The sequence below is a fragment of the Syzygium oleosum genome, unplaced genomic scaffold, assembly GCF_021117445.2.
Source record: "Syzygium oleosum isolate NSW1041296 unplaced genomic scaffold, Sole_v2.1 Sole_v2.05, whole genome shotgun sequence".
Classification (NCBI taxonomy): domain Eukaryota; kingdom Viridiplantae; phylum Streptophyta; class Magnoliopsida; order Myrtales; family Myrtaceae; genus Syzygium; species Syzygium oleosum.
In genome coordinates, this window is record NW_026607489.1 from 12,071,672 (window position 1) to 12,092,394 (window position 20,723).

General features: G+C 42.5%; 2 protein-coding genes across 3 annotated transcripts; one reads left to right on the plus strand and one right to left on the minus strand.

Annotated features, from left to right (window-relative positions):
* Positions 1-510: 510 nt before the first annotated feature.
* LOC115678388 (MAR-binding filament-like protein 1-1) lies at positions 511-4,436 on the minus strand. 2 transcript variants are annotated; one of them, XM_030601771.2, is made up of 4 exons: positions 4,041-4,435; positions 2,945-2,988; positions 2,723-2,839; positions 511-2,472 (listed from the first exon to the last, which is right to left on the minus strand). In XM_030601771.2, the coding sequence occupies exons 1-4, from the start codon at positions 4,330-4,332 to the stop codon at positions 739-741; spliced, it is 2,187 nt and encodes a 728-aa protein (XP_030457631.1). In that variant the 5' UTR covers positions 4,333-4,435; the 3' UTR covers positions 511-738. The 2 variants fall into 2 exon arrangements, with proteins under 2 accessions (XP_030457631.1, XP_056167670.1); XM_056311695.1 differs by lacking the exon at positions 2,945-2,988 and having other exon boundaries at positions 4,036-4,436.
* Positions 4,437-8,445: 4,009 nt separating this feature from the next.
* Positions 8,446-8,784, plus strand: LOC115678495 (uncharacterized). The gene has a single exon (XM_030601893.2). The coding sequence runs from the start codon at positions 8,446-8,448 to the stop codon at positions 8,782-8,784; it is 339 nt and encodes a 112-aa protein (XP_030457753.2).
* Positions 8,785-20,723: the final 11,939 nt, after the last annotated feature.

Here is a 20,723-nt window from a genome sequence, read left to right on the forward strand (position 1 = left end):
ACGAAAAACTCTAAATTGGTACACATGTGACAAATTTACCCAAAATTAATGTTTTTACCACAAAAAACTTCAAACTGATACACGTATGACAAAAATACCCAAAACTAATTTTTTAACTATCAAAAACCCCAAATTGGTACACCTGTGACAAATTTACCTTCCGTTAAGTTAAATTAATACCACGACAAATCACAAACCAGTAAATATGTGACAAACAAAGGAGTAAAACCCTAAACCGGTACACCCGTCAAATGACACGTGTAATCCAATTCAGCAATTTGTTAGTAAAATTTAACGGAAACTAACGGAGAGTAAATTTGTCGCAGATGTACCAGTTTTGGGTTTTTTGTAGTAAAAAAATTAATTTAAGGTAAATTTGCCATAAATGTACAAATTTGGAATTTTTCGTGATATAAATCTGGAAAAAAAATAGCCAGATATTTGGAAATGGTCTATAAACTTTCCTCAAGGCTACAGTTTAACCCTCTGATTAATAAGAGCTAGAAAGGATGGAGAAAACGGCTGAGCTTAGGCAGAATTCTGAGCCCAAAAAGAGCAATAGAGAAATGAGTCTCCAAGGACAATTTACATATTTACGAACTTACGATAAAGTGACATTCACAAAATGTACAGTGGAGTAGGGTAAAATTCCCACTGAAGGAAGGTGCGCATGCAACTATATTGCCCCCAGAAATATCAGCAAAACCATCGGAAAGAATCTTCAGCAAAATTAGTCTATCATCTGCCGTCGGTCCCATGATCTAATTGAGAAGCACCTCTTCTTCTCCTGACACTTCTCTTTGCACTAGCAGTGACTTTGCCCTCAGCTTCATCTTTCCTGGGTTGCTGATCGTTCACAACAACTTTCGTCGAATTCATTTCATTCCTCAACCGCAGTATCTCGCCCTTGGCCGATGCCAAATCTTCCTCGAGCTTCTTAGATCTCTTGTCCAAGCTCTCTCTCTCCTTTCCGAGCCTCATTACGAGGTTATGAGCATCTTCCAGGTTTTCCTGGGCCTCTTTGGATGCTTTCTTTTGTTCAGTTAGGGATCTGTACAGCACCTCCCTCTCATTCTCAAGCGTAGAAATCTGAGAATTGGCCGTGTTTAGATCCCCCGAGAGAGTTAATGCGTTTCGGTTCAGGTCATCGAGTGATTTTATGGCTTCCTCCAATTCAGTCTTGAGGGACTCCTGTGCTTCCTTGTCCTTCAGAAGTTGCTTCTCCAAAACTTGTAGTTCTTTCTTCAAAGATGCGACCGTCTTTTTTTCTTCTTTTAAATCATTTGCTGAAGATTCCGCCATTTTATAGGCATCGACCAATTCTTTCTTCAGGCCATTGTGATTTTCAACCAAAGACGCCAGTTCCTCAGACAGTGTTTGAAGCTCCGCCATTGATTGGCTCAAGCTTTCCTTTGCGGAAGCAAGCTCAGTCGATACCGCTTCTTTCCTTTGTTCGGTTTCATTGAGGCTCCTCTGCAGTGAATTTTTTTCCTCGGCATATTCAGCTTTAGTCCGAGATATTTCAGCCCGAAGTTCTGAAGATAAATTCTTTGAAGACTCTAGTTCATTCGACAAATTAGAAGCTTCTTTTCTCGACTTATCCAGCATATCCTGAACAGTACTGAGTTCATGTTTCAGATTCTCTACGGTGCTAACCTCTACATCCAGTTTTTTCTCCAGATCATTCCTTTCATTTGTCAAATTGGAAATCATCTTCTGCTTTTCAGTTACTTGACTGTGAGAAAGCTCAAGTTGTTCATTAAGCCGGTGAATTTCATTTTGTCTCTCTTCCAAAAGCTTAGCATCCACGGCTGACTTTTGTTCAGATGAAGACTTCAGATCATTGTGTTCCTCTTGTATCAAATCCAGCTTTCTCCCAAGATTATCCTTCTCCGATGCTATAGAATTTATTCTTGCATTCAGTTCGCCAATTGCAGAGTTCTTCGAATCTAGCTCTTTCTGATTCTCCAGAAGAGCGTCTTTCAACGCTTTGATCTCCAACTGTGCTTTGGCTAAATCATCCTTAGTTTTACTGGAAATAGAAGAAACATCTTCCAACTCTGATTCCTTTGCAGCAAGAGAGGACCTGAGACCTTGAAGGCGGTCTTCCTTTTCCTTCAGCTCTAAGCTCAGCGAGTTTATTCTTTCTTCTAAAAGTTTAATTGAGTCAAGCTTCTCTTTTAAACTTTCTTCAAGTGATCTTTTATCCTCCTCACTCTTTGAAAGCCTTGTCTGAAGACTATCTTTTTGAATGTTCAGATTTTCGATCAATCTTTTCTCACCCTTTAGCTCCTTTCCTAACCCTGCAATTGTTGAGTTCGCAGAGTTTAACTGATTCGTCAAAGACTGCTGTTCTTCCTTGACCTTTTTCATGGTGTTGGTCCGTTCTTCTCGTTCATTCATTAGCTTTGCTTCAAAGTTTTTCTCCAAGGAAACAATTGCAGCTTCTTTATCTCTCAACATGGTCCTCATCTGCAGTCAAATAGCCAGCCCATGTATTTATTACGACAGATTCCAATGGCTAAGCAAAAGATCAAAATGATAATAATTAAAAGAACAAAGACGAAAAGGCCAATATTTTGATTCTTCTGTTTACAGGGATAATGTTTCTATAGGATTGGTCAAGCAACTTTATGTTTATGATTTCTCATCGAAGGGTTACATTTCCCGCTTGCATAAACTCGTAGGAGGAGCTTAACTTTGTAAAATGCTAGCGGCTTACCGACTCTATTGTGGCATCAGCAGCCGCCTTATCTTTCCTAGCCAGTGCATAGAGAGAACCAAGCACGCCTGAACCGAATATTCCTACTCCATTCAGAAGAGAGAAAGGATTTGTTTCCTGGCCATGAGAACTGAATTAGAGAAGCTCATGCTTCATAATTTCAAATGGATAGTGCAACATCGACAAGGACAAAGGACGTGCAAATCAGGCATAAAATCCAACCTCTGCTTTCTGATTATCTGGAGTAGTCCTTACCTCGATTTTATCTGAAATAAAAAGAAAAGCTGACCACTTCAAAACAAGGAAAATTGATACAGAGAAAAGCCATTTTTAAGCATACAGAGCAGTTGTCTTCAATATTCAAGGCTAAAGTTTTGAAGCTAATTTAGAGATAGCCAAAGCTCCACCGATGCAACGACGATGACTGTCCCACCTTGTTCAATATCAGTCACGAAAGAACAACAGCAGCACAAATTTCATAATTTTAAGGTTGTGTGAGATATAAAATGTTTAATGGTTTAAGGGTTACAATAGGCCTTCTGACTAAAAGTCCTCACACTTAAACCAGTTTAAAATTGAACAGCGAAGCGTTGCCCCTAGGCTGACAAGTCACAATTCAGACAAGGTAAAAAGAATTTCACCAAGCTTCACATCAGATATTCATATAACAAATTGCAGCAATGTCTAACTGTTGGCTAAGCTACTCCATTACAGTGGCTATTTTGAAGTACTTGTTCAAAAGTCTACAGAAGAATTCAGAAGACAGCACTGGGCAAGTATCAACATGGAAATCAAATAAATGTTTTGGAACAACCTGAGGACAAAACAATAATAAACTAAGAAAAGGAAGAATCTTAGGATTACTTGTTCGCCTAGCCAAGGGAATAATCTTAAAAGGAAAAGGCTCGGTCATCCCCAAAAGAAAACAAGCCCAAAGGTCCAGAAACTCTATTCAGTCAGTCAGATACCTGAGGGAAACGGATTTTTCATCTATAAATTTGAAGTATATCATTCGCAAATGTTGAAGTTCAACAGAACGGGTGACGGTGCCACTCCCCCCCCCAAAAAAAAGATGATAACAATTAATACCCATTTTCACCTAATTAATCTACACTGCCAAATTTCTACTTCTGTATTAACATCAATGTCGAAGCCTATTCGGTGTGCAATGAAAGCAGATACGATCGGCCCAAACCAAATCCAGGACCGTTAAAACGAAACCGTATTCTCCCCTAATCTCGCCGATTCCTCGCACGTTCACACACCATATCCCACAGCAGCACGAAAACGAAAAAGAATTACCAAATCGCCACCTCACCGGTTTCCTCGGCTTCGACAGCCTTGGCGGCGCCCCGGCGCAGGAGCGGGAGCACCGAGATGCCGACCAAGAGGACCGCCCTCCGGCCGCGAGACGCGGCGTCCTCGCTCGGGCTCCCCTCGCGCGAGGAGCACCGCGTTGCCGCGCTCCCCCTCCCCCTCCACCTCCGCGTGCCGGGGTTCCTCGAGCACGAGAAGAGGGGCTGGCCACGGCGAGACGGGGAAGGGGCGAGGAACGGAGGCCGACGGAGAGAAGAATGCGGGGAGCACGAGCTCCCGATCGCCAAGCCCATGCCTGAGCTTCGCCTGCTTCTTCTTCTTCGCTCGATTGAGTTGGAGGATGAGATGAGAGGAGATGGTGAAGGAAGAAGATAAAGCGCTTTGCTTCAGCAGAATCAGACTCGGTACACTTTTTCTAGCTCGACTCGAGTTCGTTACCATAATATCCCCAGTCAAACAGTGTAAATTACGGAAAATGAGATTCACGGGCGCTTTTTTTATGGGGTCGTAGATTCAAGGGCACTTTGGCTGATGGGAAAATGGCACAAATAATTTTTATGTGATCTTTTGAACTTTTAATTTGTATAGTATGGTCCCTCAATTTTAATTTAATATGTAATATCGTTTCTAAATTTTTAATGTGTTTGGTGATCCATGAATTTTTTGTATATGTTCAATTTAGTCCATAAATTATATGAAAATATTTAACATTGTCCCTAAACTTGAGTGAATTAAAGGATGATATTGGACATTTTCATATAGTTTGAGAACTAGATTGAACAATTACCAAAAGTTCAGGAACAATATTGAACAAATCAAAAGTTTAAGGACCACATTTTACATTAGGTTAAAGTTCATGGACCGTATTGAATAAATTGAAAGTTCATGGATGACATTGAACATTGGGCCAAAGTTTATGGCCAATTTGTGTAATTATCCCTTAGTTTTTCGATGCTAAAATCGGGAAGTTAAAGCGACGGTATTGTAAAATGTTTTACACGAGCGATGTTATACACTCTTAATTTGAGAACATCGATTGTTATTATTTTTAAATTAATGGTTAATTAGTTCGCCGGTATCACATTTCCTATACATTGACGATACATGGTCTATTGTTCCACGGAGTAGATTGTATAATGTAGAGACTAAATTGAACTTGTTGATGTGATCAAGTTGAACGGTGGAAAAAAAGTTACGCGTGGCATCTAAATTTAGCATATAATAATTTACGTCATCAAATAAAAATAGACATGTTAACACCCTAATTATTATTATTTTTGTGACATCTCGAAATTTCGTATAACTGATTAGTGGTGTTATGTGAATTGAAATTGGTGATAGCCAATGTTTGATTATACAATTGTGGAGACATTTAAGGAATTTCGGTGATATACGCTCGGCATATATTTGATTTGAAAATTTTAGAGAATTCATTGAACAATTGAGGGGCCCTATTTCAATCATATGTAAATATTTATGGTGATTATTTAATGATGATCAAGGACAATGACCATTACTGTATGTCTTATGTGGACATTTTGTGCACTTGAAATAATCATTATAATACACAATTTGTGCCCCTATTACCCCACGTATGGCCGGCAATTTAGTTCCCATATTTACATGCATAATTAGAGAAATTAAGGCCAATTAATTATGAAGGGTTGCTTATGTCTACCAATGAAGCTTGCATGAGAAAATTAATAATGAAAGCTTGCACGAGAAGGATTAATGATGAAGCTTGTTGTGCAAGGTGGGAGGCTTGTTGTCCAAAATGAGAGGGGACATACCATCCCGGGGCTTATGATGAAGAATTATCCTTATACTCTCTCTACTTCTCTTTTCCCTTAACCCTCACGGCAGCTCACTCTCTCTTTCTTTCATTTGAACTCTCGGCAGCACCCTCTCCGTCACTCTTGTCTCCCTCTTTCTTAGCTGCTTCTCACCGTTAGACCACCTTCATACTAGGGGTGTCAAAAATCGAACCGAAACTGAAATCGAAACCGAACTGAATCGAATTGATCCGAAAATTCATGTATTTTCGATTCGGTTCGGATGTCAGTTCAGATAATAAGTAAAAAAATTCAGTTAGTTTATTATTCGGTTTGGTTCGGATCGGATCGAATTTCGATTTCTTTTTTATTTTCTTCCCTTCACATACACCCTCTCTCCTCACTCACTGTTCATGATTCTGAACCACAACTCTCTCTCCCTTTTCTCTCTCTTCCCACTCACTTTTCTCTCTTCGCGTCTCTTTCTGATAGCGACGCCACAGACCATCTCTCTCTCCCTCTACGATAATTCAGCATCCTAAGGAGAGAGAAAGAGCAAAACGCACTGTTTCGCTCTCTTCTTCTGCTGCAGCAAGCTTCTTGGCTTAGATCTTTTAAATAGATGTTTCGCCCCCATCGCTTCACATGATCCCTCCTATTTCTACCACCACGTCTCTGTGATCTCTCTCCTCAAACCCTTTAACTTGAAGAAGAAGGGTGGTCGGGAGCTTTAACGAGTGGTTGACCGAGTACGGCAAGAGGAAGTGCAGGAGCTTCTTGCAGAGAGCCAGAGCTGCGCTGAAGAAGAAGAAGAGGAGGAGCGTCGACTGTTATATTTATAATGTGATCCCACATTTAGGGATATAGTTTTTTGAAATAAAAACTTATCCATTGGGTTTGACCCATGTTTTCTCTTTTAAGTGGCGGTTATCCACATACAGTTTTTCCACGCTTCGTACCCCTTCGGTGACAACCACCCTCTTCGGTAACCGCCTTGATGGGAAGCGGTTTATAAAGACAAACGTTCATTCCATAAGGGCAGACACAAGGTCTAACGCAAACCCTCTCATTCGGTAATACATCATCAGTACGCGAGGGGATTGGGTTAATAGAGTGTGCCCGTAATCGCTGTCAAATTAACGTCGAACTACCGTGGATTTCCGACGAACGTAAAGTTGAACAATGGCTGGAGGTCAGTTTATTTTCGATCCTGTTTTTCCGCATTTGATTCTAATTGTGCCTAAAATTTGTTCTTCTACGCATGATTAGAATCCTTCAGTTTTAATCTTTTCATTTGGTATCAGAGCATGTTTAGTGCCTCTGCCTTGTTTTTGTTGAATTTTGGGTGCATTTTTCGGGGCTTTTGAGATGAACAGTAATTCGGCATTTTGGGGCTAAGAGGAAAATTGCCGATTCCAGCCAAATTCTGGCGACCCATCGCTCGACTTCGGACCGGCACGGTCGCACCGCCATGGAGAAGAATAGCCCTAAGTTAATCTGGCATATCGGTGATCGTCGGAGGCTGTTTGAACGGCGGAAGTTGCGGGTTAGGGTTTGTGCGTTTAGACGGAATTTTGCTTGATTCGAGTCAATTTCTTGGTTGTTTTCGCCGATTTTTGGGTCCATGTGGTCGCACCAACGTGGTCTCCGAAACCCATAAATTATTTTGGTGTGAGATGGGCTGCCGGAGGAGACCCATTCGGTCGAAAGCGCGGCGGAACGGCGAAAAATGGCGAGAAAAAGCTTCTGTTTGCGAGGAGGAAGAAGGCGCGTGGCCCCACGCGCGCACAACTGCTGGCGCGTGGTCGCCATGCGCGTGCGCAACCGCTGGGGCGTGGTCTCCACACGTACGCGTAACCGCAGGCGCGTGCGGCCCACGCGCACGGCAGTTGTAGGCGCGTGCGCCGCACGCGCCCGCGCGGTAAAGAAGGCTCGTGCGCGCCACGCGCCCGTGCATAGGGCAGGCACGTGCCGCTCACGCGCCCTGGAACCGGCATCCCTTCATTTTACTCTTTTGCCCCTGCTTTTGCCAGTAATTACCATTCTGCCCCTTGCCGAATTAAATTTATTGTTTTGTCCTTCATGCATTTTATGAATATTTTTATGCATGAAATTAAATGTCCAGCGATCTATATATTTTAATTAATTGAGGAGTAGCCACAGCATCTTTAATTAATTAAATTATATATTAAGAGCATTCGGATCACATTTGGAAATGGACATTAATTGTAATTAATCTTATTAATATGATAAATTTTATCCCACATGAATTTTCATTATTAATTTGATTAATTAGGTTGAAATATCATATTATTTTTCTTAATTTACCCACAGGGATTAAGGAAAGGGATATAATATGATAGTTTCTTCATGAAGTATTTATGAATCTATTTAAATTAAAAACTTAGCCCACGGGCAGTTTTTATGTTATGTGATTCATATTTTGTGACATGTCTTACATAAGTAGAACATGATATATGTTGATTTTGCCTCAAATTTTGTGACATAAGCATGATTATTTGATATGCAATTTTGCAATCTGTGAATTTCTCTGAATTTAAGAGTGATGTTCCCATACTGAATGGTGAAAACTATAAAGTTTGGAAGGAGTCAATTCTTCTTCAATTGGGGTGCATGGACATTGACTATGCTATAAGGAAAGACGAACCACCTGCTCCTACTGATACGAGCAATGCAGCTGAGATAGCCCTTTATGAACAGTGGGAGCGGTCCAACCGCCTTAGTGTGATGTTCATAAGGACTAAAGTATCTCCTAGTATCCGTGGTTCAGTCGCTCAGCATAGCAATGCTAAGACTTTATTGGAGGCCATTGATGCGCAGTTTGAGACTTCAGAAAAGGCACATGCCATGACCCTGATAATGAAGTTTTCATCTCTAAAGCTCACAAGTGTTAGAGGTGTGCGTGAGCACATCATGAAGATGAGGGACAGCAGGCTCATTGAAAAACCTTGAGGTTGAGATATCGAATCATTTCTTGTGTACTACATTCTGAACACTCTCCCACAACAGTATGCACCTTTCAAGATCTCCTACAACACACATAAGAATAAATGGTCAATTAATGAACTAATGACCATGTGTGTTCAAGAGGAAGAGAGGCTGATTATGAAATTGGGAGAAAGTGCTCATTTGGCAACACAAGAAAGGAATAAGGGTCACGGCAAGCAGAAGGGGAAAGGTAAAATACCTCCCCAAGCTGACATTAAGAAGGAATCCAAATGTTTCTTCTGTAGAAAGAAGGGCATATGAAGAAGGATTGCGTCAGATTTAAGGCCTGGCTCGAGAAGAAAGGTAATCCAACCTCTTGTGCTTGTTATGAATCTAATATGGCTGATGTGAGTCACAATACTTGGTGGATTGATTCTGGTTCTATAATCCATATTTCAAATTCCTTGCAGGGTTTTCAAAACCATAGGAAGTCAGTGGGAAGAACAAAGCATCTATTCGGGAAACAAGATGCGTTCGCATGTAGAAGCTATTGGGACATGTAGATTAGTTCTCAATAGTGGCTTTGTTTTGAATTTGGAAAGGACCTTTTACGTTCCAAGTTTCTCTAGAAACTTAATTTCAGTTTCAAGACTTGTACCTTTGGGTTACTCTTTTAACTTTTCAGATTCAAATTTCAGTTTATTGTTTAAATCTGAAATTGTTGGGAGTGGTATTTTGTCTGATGGTCTTTTTCGAATTAATTTACAAGACAATGCCTATTATAATGCGACGCATGTTCATGATAATGCTGGTATAAAACGGTGTGTTGTGAATAAAGATTCCTCTATGTTGTGGCACCGGAGATTGGGACATATCTCCATAGATAGAATTAAGCGATTAGTAAATGATGGAGTACTCGGTACTTTGGATTTTACTGATTATGATATTTGCGTGGACTGCATAAAGGGAAAGCAGACCAACAAGACAAAGAAAGGTGCCAAGAGGAGTACAGACATATTAGAAATCATACATACGGACATTTGTAGTCCTGATATGGACTCGTATGGTCAGAAATACTTCATCTCCTTCATTGATGATTACTCACGTTACATGTATCTCTACTTGCTTCATAATAAGCATGAGGTGTTGGATGCCTTTAAGGTTTTTAAGGCGGAAGTAGAGAAACAATGCGGCAAGCAAATTAAGATCGTGAGATCAGATAGAGGTGGAGAATTTTATGGTAGATACACTGAAGATGGACAAGCACCTGGTCCGTTTGCAAAGTTTCTTCAAGAGAATGGGATAGTTGCCCAATACACTATGCCAGGTTCTCCGGACCAAAATGGCGTAGCAGAAAGAAGAAACCGAACTTTATTGGACATGGTGCGAAGTATGCTTAGTAGCTCCAAACTTCCTAAGTCCTTGTGGACTGAAGCTCTTAAGACGGCAGTGTACATATTAAATCGAGTTCCAACCAAGGCTGTCCCAAAGACGCCTTTTGAGTTATTCAAAGGTTGGAAACCAAGTTTGCGACATTTACGCGTTTGGGGATGTCCGTCTGAAGTAAGAGTCTATAATCCACAGGAAAAGAAGTTGGACCCAAGGACTGTAAGTAGGTATTTTATTGGATATGCCGAAAAGTCCAAGGGATACATCTTTTATTGTCCATCTCACACTACTAGGATTGTGGAATCAAGAAATGCTAAGTTTCTTGAAAGTGACTTGATTAGTAGGAGTGATCGATTGAAGGACATTGTTCCTGAGAAATATCATTCAGATACTCAACCTTCCACTTCAAGTATTAGGTTGGTTGTTGTTCATAACGCCCCTTCAGTTCAGCCGACTATTGAACAACCAACTATTGAAGTTCCACAACTTGCTGATAATGATCCGGTAGATCCAGTTGTTCAACAATTACCAGAAGCTGTTGAACAACCAGTTGAACAACACGCTCCTCCAGAGAATGTTGATACAACATTAAGAAGATCTACTAGAATGAGGAAATCAAGCAATTCCTAGTGATTATATTGTGTATCTACAAGAGTCCGACTATAATATTGGAGCTGAGAATGATCCTGAAACGTTTTCACAAGCCATGAGTAGTGATGAATCCAATTTGTGGTACAATGCCATGAAGGATGAGATGAGTTCTATGGCATCAAACGAAGTCTGGGATTTGGTTGAGTTGCCTAATGGTGCAAAGGCCATTGGTTGTAAGTGAGTCTTCAAAATTAAGAAGGACTCATTGGGCAACATTGAGAGATATAAAGCTAGACTTGTTGCCAAAGGATTCACTCAAAAGGAAGGAATCGATTACACAGAGACCTTTTCTCCTGTATCTAAGAAAGATTCTCTTCGTATTGTTTTGGTCTTGGTTGCCCATTTTGATATGGAATTACATCAAATGGATGTGAAAACGGCGTTCCTCAATGGGGAACTAGAGGAAGAGGTTTACATGAAACAACCTGAAGGATTCTCCTCTAGTAAAGGTGAGCATTTGGTGTGCAAGCTTAAGAAATCTATATATGGCTTGAAACAAGCATCCCGCCAATGGTACTTAAGATTCCATGATGTCGTCTCTTCATTCGGCTTTGTAGAGAATATCATGGATCAATGCGTATACCAAAAGGTCAGTGGGAGCAAAATTTGTTTTCTTGTGCTATATGTGGATGATATTCTACTTGCAACCAATGATCAGGGGTTGTTGCATGAGGTGAAACAATTCCTCTCTAAGAGTTTTGACATGAAGGATATGGGTGACGCATCTTATGTCATTGGCATTAAGATCCATAGAGATAGAACTCGAGGAATTTTATGACTATCTCAAGAAACCTATATCAATAAGGTCTTGGAGAGATTTCGGATGAAAGATTGTTCACCAAGTATAGCACCTATTGTGAAGGGTGATAGGTTCAATTTGAACCAAGGCTCGAAGAACGATCTAGAAAGGGAACAAATGAAGAACATCCCATATGCTTCTGTGTCTAAGCTTGATGTATGCTCAGGTTTGCACTCGACCTGACATCGCTTTTGCTGTGGGAATGTTGGGAAGATATCAGAGTAATCCAGGGATAGACCACTGGAAGCTGCAAAGAAAGTGATGAGATATCTTCAAGGTACTAAAGGCTACATGCTTATGTATAGACGGACTGACAACTTGGAAGTAGTTGGTTATTCGGATGCGGATTACGCTGGTTGCGTTGATTCTCTAAAATCAACATCAGGATACATTTTTATGTTAGCTGGCGGAGCCGTGTCATGGAGGAGTGCAAAGCAAACTTTGACTGCTACTTCCACTATGGAGGCTGAGTTCGTTTCTTGTTTTGAGGCTACCTCGCATGGTGTATGGTTGAAGAGTTTCATTTCAGGGCTTAGAATTGTTGATTCTATTTCTAGGCCATTAAGAATATATTGTGACAATTCAGCTGCGGTTTTTACGGCTACAAATGCTAGAAGTGGCAGTCGAAGTAAGCACATCGACATTAAGTATTTAGCCATAAAGGAACATGTTAAGGAGAATAAAGTGGTCATTGAACACGTTCGCACTGAATTGATGATAGCTGATCCTTTAACTAAAGGCATGCCCTCAATGAAGTATAAGGATCATGTGGCTAGTATGGGAATAGTTCCCATAATGTGATTTATTGTCGTACGGACGACTTTTGTTGTTTGAAACTCTTATTCAATTGTAATGTTATTCTCAATTTCTGGTGTACACATTCAGTTGTTTATGAGAATAACAATTATCCTTGGTTTTGGAATAAACATAGGGTTTATTCATTAAGATGTGTTGTCACATATGGGCTAACATTAAAGGAATAAGATAGATTGTGATACATGGAAGATATTACTCGCTCTTAGAGGACATGTCGCCATGATTCATGTGTCTTGTTTCTTTTCTTAAGGCAAAAGTACACCACAAGTGCCATAACTTGTGTACAGCGATCACTTTGGTGCCCTAACTTTTTTTCGGATCACTTTGGTGCGAAGTCGGAGGAAAAGAGAACACTTTAGTGCCAATTTGGCCGGAAATCCAACGTGGCATTTTTTATTAATTTTTTACGCCGACGTGACTCGCCGGAGGCTGAGTCAGCGTGTACAGTCAGCATTTTTTTTATTTTAAATAATTTTTTTCAGCGTGTACAGTCAACATTTTTAATTTTAAATATTTTTTTTCCTTTTTTTTTTCTTCTTTCCTTTTTCTTTTCTTTTCTTTTTTTTCTTTTCTCCCCTCGCAGGCCGGTTGCCGGTGGCCGGCCGGCCACCGGCGAAGCCCGGGAAGGGCCGGGCGAGGGCGGCCTTGCCCATGGCCGGCGAGGGCGGCCGACCCTCGCCGGCGATTGGCGAGGCCGGCCCTCGCCGGCCCGGGCGAGGGTCGCCCACGCCGACTCGGGCGAGGGTGACCCTCGCCCGCCCGGGCGAGGCTTCCTCGCCGGCGTCGGGCGAGGGAAGCCCTCGCTCGGGCGGGCGAGGGTCGCCCTCGCTGAGTCGGGCGTGGCGACCTCGCCCTCGCCGGCGTCGGGCGATGGTCGCCCTCGCTCGAGTCGGGCGTGGGCGACCCACACCCGACGCCGGCGAGGGAAGCCCTCGCTGGGTGGGCGAGGGTCGCCCTCGCTCGGGTGGGCGAGGTCGCCCTCGCCGGATCTCGGCGAGGGCGACCCTCGCCGGCGTCGGCGAGGGTCGCCTACGCCCGACTCCCGAGGCGAGGCGACCTCGCCCGACGCCGGCGAGGGTTGCCCAACGCCGGCGAGGGTTGCCCAACGCCGGCGAGGGTCGCCTCGCGATCCGGCGACGGCAACCCTCGCCGGCGTTGTAACAGTTTGAATTTTCGATCCTTTTCCCGGGATTTATGAAATGAATATTATGACCAATGCACTTATAGTGAGATCTCACCCAGAACTGCGCATTCTCGGGATGCTAACCTTAGGGGTAAGGCCATTACGGGATTGAGTTCGCACGACCAAAGAACTCGACCTTGGTTCAACCTTCGACCATAATGATTAACGAGGGAATGTTTTGGGCCAACAGAGAGCGATCTATTTGATTGATCGTGTCTACAGGGAACTAGTGACAAACCTTCGCAGTTACATGACAATCGAGGTCGCATTGGTTCGAGCAAACTTAAACGTGATTTGACTTAGTGTCGGTCACGGGTCGAGAGCGTGTAATTCCAGTGAGCCACCTGTTAGCGAGAGATAAGCTAAAGTCGCAATTGTTCGATTTTAGTCATTTCTTGGAATTCGGGTCCGGGAATCGAGAATTTTGAAAGTGACAATTTTGAGCGGCCGATGACGGTTTTGGCTTGGCCAACCTTGGGGCCACCCATTTTTGCAAAAAAAAATGGATTTCGGTTCGGGACCGAAAAAATGACCATTTTGCCCCTGGGACCGCGAACGAATTTTTGAGAACTAGATTAAGTCGAGGGACTGAGTATGACCCTGTGTGGCCGAAAATAAGAGGACAGGAATGCCCCTCTCCCTTTTTGAGTAATTACCATTTCGCCCCTTGAATTATTGGATAAGGTTAATCGTGGGCCGTTGGATTCGGATAAGATTAAATCGTGGCCATTTGATCGGAGGGTAGTTAGAGGGGTGTTTTGGTAATTTTCGGGGTGCAATTATTGGGGGTTAGATTATTTATATTCTATTTCTTTCTCTCTCTCTCTCTTTCTCATTTTCACTCTCTCTTTCTCTCTCCTCACCCCCCACTGATCGGTTCTCTTTCTCCCTCTCCCCTTGCGCGTGAACCCCCCTTGGCCGGCCACCAGCTCGCCGCCGCTGGTCGCCGCCCAGCCCAGCCGTCCGCGCCGCCGCTTCTTCTCCTTCCGGCCGCCTTACCGTCCGTCCGCCTCTCTCTCTCTCTCCCTGTTTCGCTGTCCCGCTCGGCCTGGCCATCACCGAGCCACCCTTGGCCGTACTCCCCTGCCCTGTACGACCAGACCGCCACCCTCAGCCGCCCGTTCGCCGCCCTCCAGCCATCTGCCTAAGGCAGCTCAACCGCTCGCCTGCTGGCCGCCAGCGCTGCTGCTGCTGCTGTTCCGCCCGTTCCAGCCCCTTGTCTAGCTTGTTTGCCCCGCTTTTCTAGGGTAAGTGACTTCCCCAAACTCTCCCTAGGACCTCGGATATTGTAGGACGTATTTAGGGCTTGGTTTGGATAGTTTAGTGGCTGTTTTGGAATGCAAATTAAGGCTGGATATTTGGCCGTTATGGACTGATTTGGCGACGAAATTTCGAGGTTTAGGAGGCTTGGTTAGGGCTGTGATGTTGTGGATCGATCAGGATTAAATTGTGTGATTGATTGGAATTGTTATGGCTTGATTTGGCCTATTATGATAATTGTATTGTTTGTGATCGTTGGCTGGTTTGGAAATGCGTTTCGGACTGATTGTGGTTTGGCCGTATGCCATGTGTGTGTAGCCGTGAGGTGTGGTGGCGTGTTTGCGCATTGAGTTCGCGTGCTAAATATGTGTGATCGAGTAGTGTGTTCATGTGACGAGAACGTGTGTTTGTGAAGTGTATGTGAGGTGTGAGATTGTGTGTGACAGTGTGTTGTGTAGTGGTGTGGTACATGTGGAATGAGTGGAACGAAGGTACTGGAATGTAGGATTGGTTGGAAAAGATCTGTCCTGAGGCGTGTTCGTTTATGCGGGACGATGCCGTCCCTGACGAGGTGACGATGCCCGGCCCGACGGGGTGGCGATGCCTGACGAGGTTAGAAGACCGTTGGCCTGATACGTTTTACGCGGGCGCGGTAGAAGACAAGTTGAGCGTAGGATTCCGTCCTGAGGCGTGTTCGTTTATGCGGGACGATGCCGTCCCTGACGAGGTGACGATGCCCGGCCCAACGAGGTGACGATGCCTGACGAGGTCAGAAGACCGTTGGCCTGATGCGTTTTACGCGGGCGCGGTAGTGGTGAAAAGGTTGAGAATGAGTGGGATTTGGCAAGACGAGTGAGGATTGTGAAAGTTGACGCGTGGCGTGAGTTCGTGTGCGAGTGTGGTTGGTATCGTGTATTGTAGTGCTCAATTATGGGGTAAAATCTGCTAGGCATGGTATGGGACGTGCCCAAGTGGGTTTTGCATTATAATCGAGGTACACGCGAGACTGTGATGCATTGCTGTGGAATGTTGATTGTACTATGGTCTAACGTTTAGGTATGCGCATGATGAGTTCCAGGTAGGTTCGTATGTGTTTGTTAGTTTGGCTGATCGTTGTGTGTTATGCATGTTTCGTCTGGCGGTACGTGAGTGCCTACGTGGGTTTGGGGTTGTACACTTATTGAGATTCGTCTCATAGTTGTATAATCCACAATTTCAGACCCCCAGCCGTAAACCCGGGAAGTCCGCCTCCTCTTTTTGGAGTTTGAAGAGCTGTCCATGGTACCCCAGTGGAGTTGCAGGTGATCCTCCGGAGGCTCAAGCCAGAGATTTAGGAGCAGGTTGGAAGAGGGCGACTAGTAGGTTTCCCCTAGGGTATTTTAGAGGTTGCGTAGATTAGGTCTGACCAATCACCTTTTGTCAGTTAGGTCGACCTATAGTGAAGTTAAGTTAACTAAGCCATCTGAGCCTTTTGTTATGTCGATGATTTCAGAGGCTAGTCTGCTACGTACGTTTGTATTATGATGTTTGTATGCTGGATGCTTTGGCTTGGTATGTAAATGAATGTGGCTGTTCTTTGACTGTCCCGTTGAGCTACCCCATCGTCGTCTTTTTAGTCAAGGGTTTTTATATTCGTTTTCGCATGTGTTTCTGATGTTTGGGTTGGGTTGGCAACGTTCCTGAGACGTCGCAACTATTCGACCGCAGAGGGATGTCGCGTGTTCGATGGGGCTCGGGGCGTGACAGGCGTCGGGCGAGGGCAGCCCTCGCCTGGGCTGGCGAGGGCCGGCCTCGCCTGTCGCCGGCGAGGGTCGGCCGTCCCTCGCCGGCCATGAGCAAGGCCGCCCTCGCCCAGCCCTTCCCGGGCTTCGCCGGGCCGGCCATCGGCCGGTGAGGGGAGAAAAGAAAAAAAAGAAAAGAAAAGAAAAAGGAAAGAAGAAAAAAAATGAAAAAAATATTTAAAATTAAAAATGCTGACTGTACACGCTGAAAAAAATTATTTAAAATAAAAAATGCTGACTGTACACGCTGACTCAGCCTCCGGCGAGCCACGTCGGCGTAAAAAATTAATAAAAAATGCCACGTCGGATTTCCGGCCAAATTGGCACTAAAGTGATCTCTTTTCCTCCGACTTGGCACCAAAGTGATCCGAAAAAAAGTTATGGCACCAAAGTGATCGCCGTACATAAGTTATGGCACTTGTGGTGTACTTTTGCCCTTTTCTTAAGCATATGATTTTCGTGGATTTGGTTGGGTAATCTGTGTGATAAAAATGTTGGGATCAAGTGGGAGAATGTTATATTTATAATGTGATCCCACATTTAGGGATATAGTTTTTGAAATAAAAACTGATCCATTGGGTTTGACCCATGTTTTCTCTTTTAAGTGACGGTTATCCACATACGGTTTTTCCACGCTTCGTACCCCTTCGGTGACAACCGCCCTCTTCGGTAACCGCCTTGATGGGAAGCGATTTATAAAGACAAACGTTCATTCCATAAGGGTAGACACAAGGTCTAACGCAAACCCTCTCATTCAGTAATACACCATCAGTACGTGATGGGATTGGGTTAGTAGAGTGCTCCCGTAATCGCTATCAAATTAACGTCGAACTACCGTAGATTTCCGACGAACGTAAAGTTGAACAATGGCTGGAGGTCAGTTTATTTTCGATCCTATTTTTCCGCATTTGATTCTAATTGTGCCTAAAATTTGTTCTTCTATGCATGATTAGAATCCTTCAGTTTTAATCTTTTCATCGACAAGTCGCATCGAACTTCTCGGCCACCGTCGCCTCCTTGTACTCGGGGAAGCTCGCGGCTGCGGCGGAGTGCGACGGCGAGCTCGGGGACGACGTGGCCATGTCACCGAGCTGGGTCGGGAAGGGGAGGGTGCGAAGGGAAGCAGCGCAAAAAAAAAGAAAGGAAAACTGAACCGATCCGAATCGAAAAAAACCAAACTGAATCGCGTTTTCGGTTCGGATCATATCCGGTTCGTGCGGCCTTTTGGTTTGGAGCAAGCACACATCTAAACGGTTCGGTTCGATTTTCGTAAAAATCTGAACCGAACTGAACCATTGACACCACTACTTCATACTAGCTTGTTTCTTATGCTTTGGGCGTGATCAACAACCAAGGGAATGTGTTACCAGTCTTAGACAACCCAAGGCAAGGAGATGAGACTCATTTTTAAGCCTTCTAATCTTCTTATATCCTTGATTTTGCAAGAATTGAGTTGTAGATGCAATTCGGTGGCTTGCATGTGTGGTTCTCGATGTTTATTGTGCATGAATGGGTATGACCAGACCTGGAAATGAAGTGCATATGTGTTCTTGAGTTCTAAATAGGTGTTGCATGTCCATTCAAGTTACTGGGTATGAGTTTTGTTGAATCAAATTTGGTGATTTTCCATTCGGACTCAATTCTTGTTCTTGTTCTGGAAAACCCAGATTCAGGTCCTCTGTACCTCATCATTTTGTTATTTTTATGGAGAATTTTGTGGGCCGAATTTCTATAAATTTCCCTCTTCAAAGTTGTTCCAAATATCTTGAAGTTTAACATATTTTGATTTCAAAATTTTTGGACTTGATATGAGTAGTACGATAACCTAGTTTTCGGACCGGGTAAAACTGCCCAAATTTACCTAATTTCAAAGATGCACAAATCACATGAAACCTTGGGAATTTGGACTTGATATCTTCTAGAGACAAAATCTATACATTATGAGCTTTCTAATGAGATATGATTGACCTTGATGTGATGTCAAATGATGGGACAAATGTGATTATGCGTGAGAAATGGCAAATGATGAAATGTACGTGACGATTGTTATGCTATTATGAAATGTATGTGAATGATGCCACGTGATTAAGACTTTTGCCATGACCTATTCGTCACCGAGCGAATTCCTTGTATGAGTATATGGATGATACTCTGGAGTCAACCAGATGTTTTATTGTATAAAACAGTTCTATATAAGGTTGAGATGATATGAAATCCTATGATGACATGTTTCGTGTAGTCGTGGCATAACATGGCTCTTGTAGTCATGATATGATATGGCTTTGCCATGGTATAATGTTAAGAAATGACCATAATCACGCGAATGTATAGTGGTGTATTTATCCTTATTAATGAAGGGGACACCCGTGATGAATGGGCCGAGGCGTGGCAAAGGGTATGAATGATTCCGTCCCTCATGAGTTGGTGGTAACGATACCTCGTTAGTCAATATACCTCGTGAATCGAGATGGTCTTGGCCAGTGACGAATGTGAACTCATGTGTGTAAATGGATGAAATACAATGTGGTATTATGAGATAATATGCTATCTACTTGCATTTGAGTGAATGATCTTATTCAAAATTGCTTGATACTTATGGTGGTCAAATATGTTATTAATCATACTTGTTGCTTAAAATGCATATCACGTAGGTGTGTCCCAAGAATCGAGAGTCAGTAAGATTGGTCGGTTTATAAATTGATTTTATTTCTTGTTGAGCGTTAGCTCACTCCTATTGATTTACTTTTTTTTTTTTCAGATAACTAGAATGAATATCCCTTTGTTGGAAAATTGTTACGAAACTAGGATCGACCTTGCTTATTACTCACTTTTTGGTATGAGAGTAAGGCTAGGTGATTGGAGATTGGTGGGAAACCGTGAGTTTCACTTGGATGATATAGGGGAAGTAAGATACCTTTATGATCTCCCAGATGTTGTCTTTTGTTTAGTGATTGATGATAATGTAATCTAAATCATCCTTGTATACAAATAAAAAGTGGGAAATGAAGATGTGGTATTTTTGCATCGGATGTGTCCACTGAGCGAGAGATGTTTAATTTGATTATGTTTTGCCTTTCGCTTATGCTACAAGTGAAAAGACTAAGAACGCTTTAGTAAGTGGTAATTTTATGGCGTTACAATTTTTCCTTTTCTAAAATAGGTGGACAACTAGATGAACATGTTGACTTGTTATTTTTAAAAATCCAATTCGTAATATAATAATACACGTCACCTAATAACGTTTGATTTATTGTTTGAGCAAACAAAAGGACCATGTTGAACAATTACAAATAGTTTATAGATAACATTAAATAAATTAAAAATTAAGGAACCAAATTGGTTATTGGGCCAAAATTCAAGGATTATTTGTTCTTATTTTTCCTTTTCAAAACTTATTATAATTATGGACTTTGAAAAAGAGAAAATTTTATTTGTTGTATGTTTTGTTTCAACGTCTACACTTTCAAATGTTTAGTTATTGAGTTAAAAGTAACTTAAAAATGATCAGAAGTTAGCAATTTGAAAGAAGAGCCAGTAATTCAAATAAAAATCAGAAATTCATTAGATGAGATGGTAATTTGGAATTGATCAAATAGAACATTGACACGTGGCTTAGATAAGCATTGTTAACCTAAAATTAAATTGATAACTTCATTGGAGGAAAGTTGGTAACTTACTCCCATCAATGTTGGTAATTTTGTGTTGAAGTTATAAACTACGTCCATAAAAAGGTAATTTGTTAAAGTCATTGGTAATTTGTAAAAAATCTACTAAATGTTTTACCCAAATCTAACGCTAAAAATTCAGTAATCAACACATGTATGTGCAGAGAACTCAGATCGAAATCTCTCTCGTCTGAAGAGCCTCTCTCTATCACTTGGATAGCTTTGCACTAACTCCCCTTTTTCCTTCAAAACCCAAGAATCCATCTTCACATCACAGCAAATGCTTTCTCGTTTTCCACTTCCTTTACATCATCCCCAAACCCTCCCATAAACCGAAAATCGCTCACAATGTCGAGGCTCAAGAGTCCAACAAACGACAATGAAGAAGAACGACACTACTGCAGCTAAATACCCACATT

What these genes read in the sequence shown, in the direction of transcription:
- LOC115678388 (XM_030601771.2), bottom strand. Translation starts at nt 4,332, where the DNA reads ATGGGCTTGGCGATCGGGAGCTCGTGCTCCCCGCATTCTTCTCTCCGT. An exon ending in CAGATAATCAGAAAGCAGAG is followed by an intron (nt 2,840 to 2,944) that starts GTTGGATTTTAT and finishes TCTCATGGCCAG; the next exon opens with GAAACAAATCCTTTCTCTCT. An exon ending in CTGATGCCACAATAGAGTCG is followed by an intron (nt 2,473 to 2,722) that starts GTAAGCCGCTAG and finishes ATTTGACTGCAG; the next exon opens with ATGAGGACCATGTTGAGAGA.
- LOC115678495 (XM_030601893.2), top strand. Translation starts at nt 8,446, where the DNA reads ATGGACATTGACTATGCTATAAGGAAAGACGAACCACCTGCTCCTACT.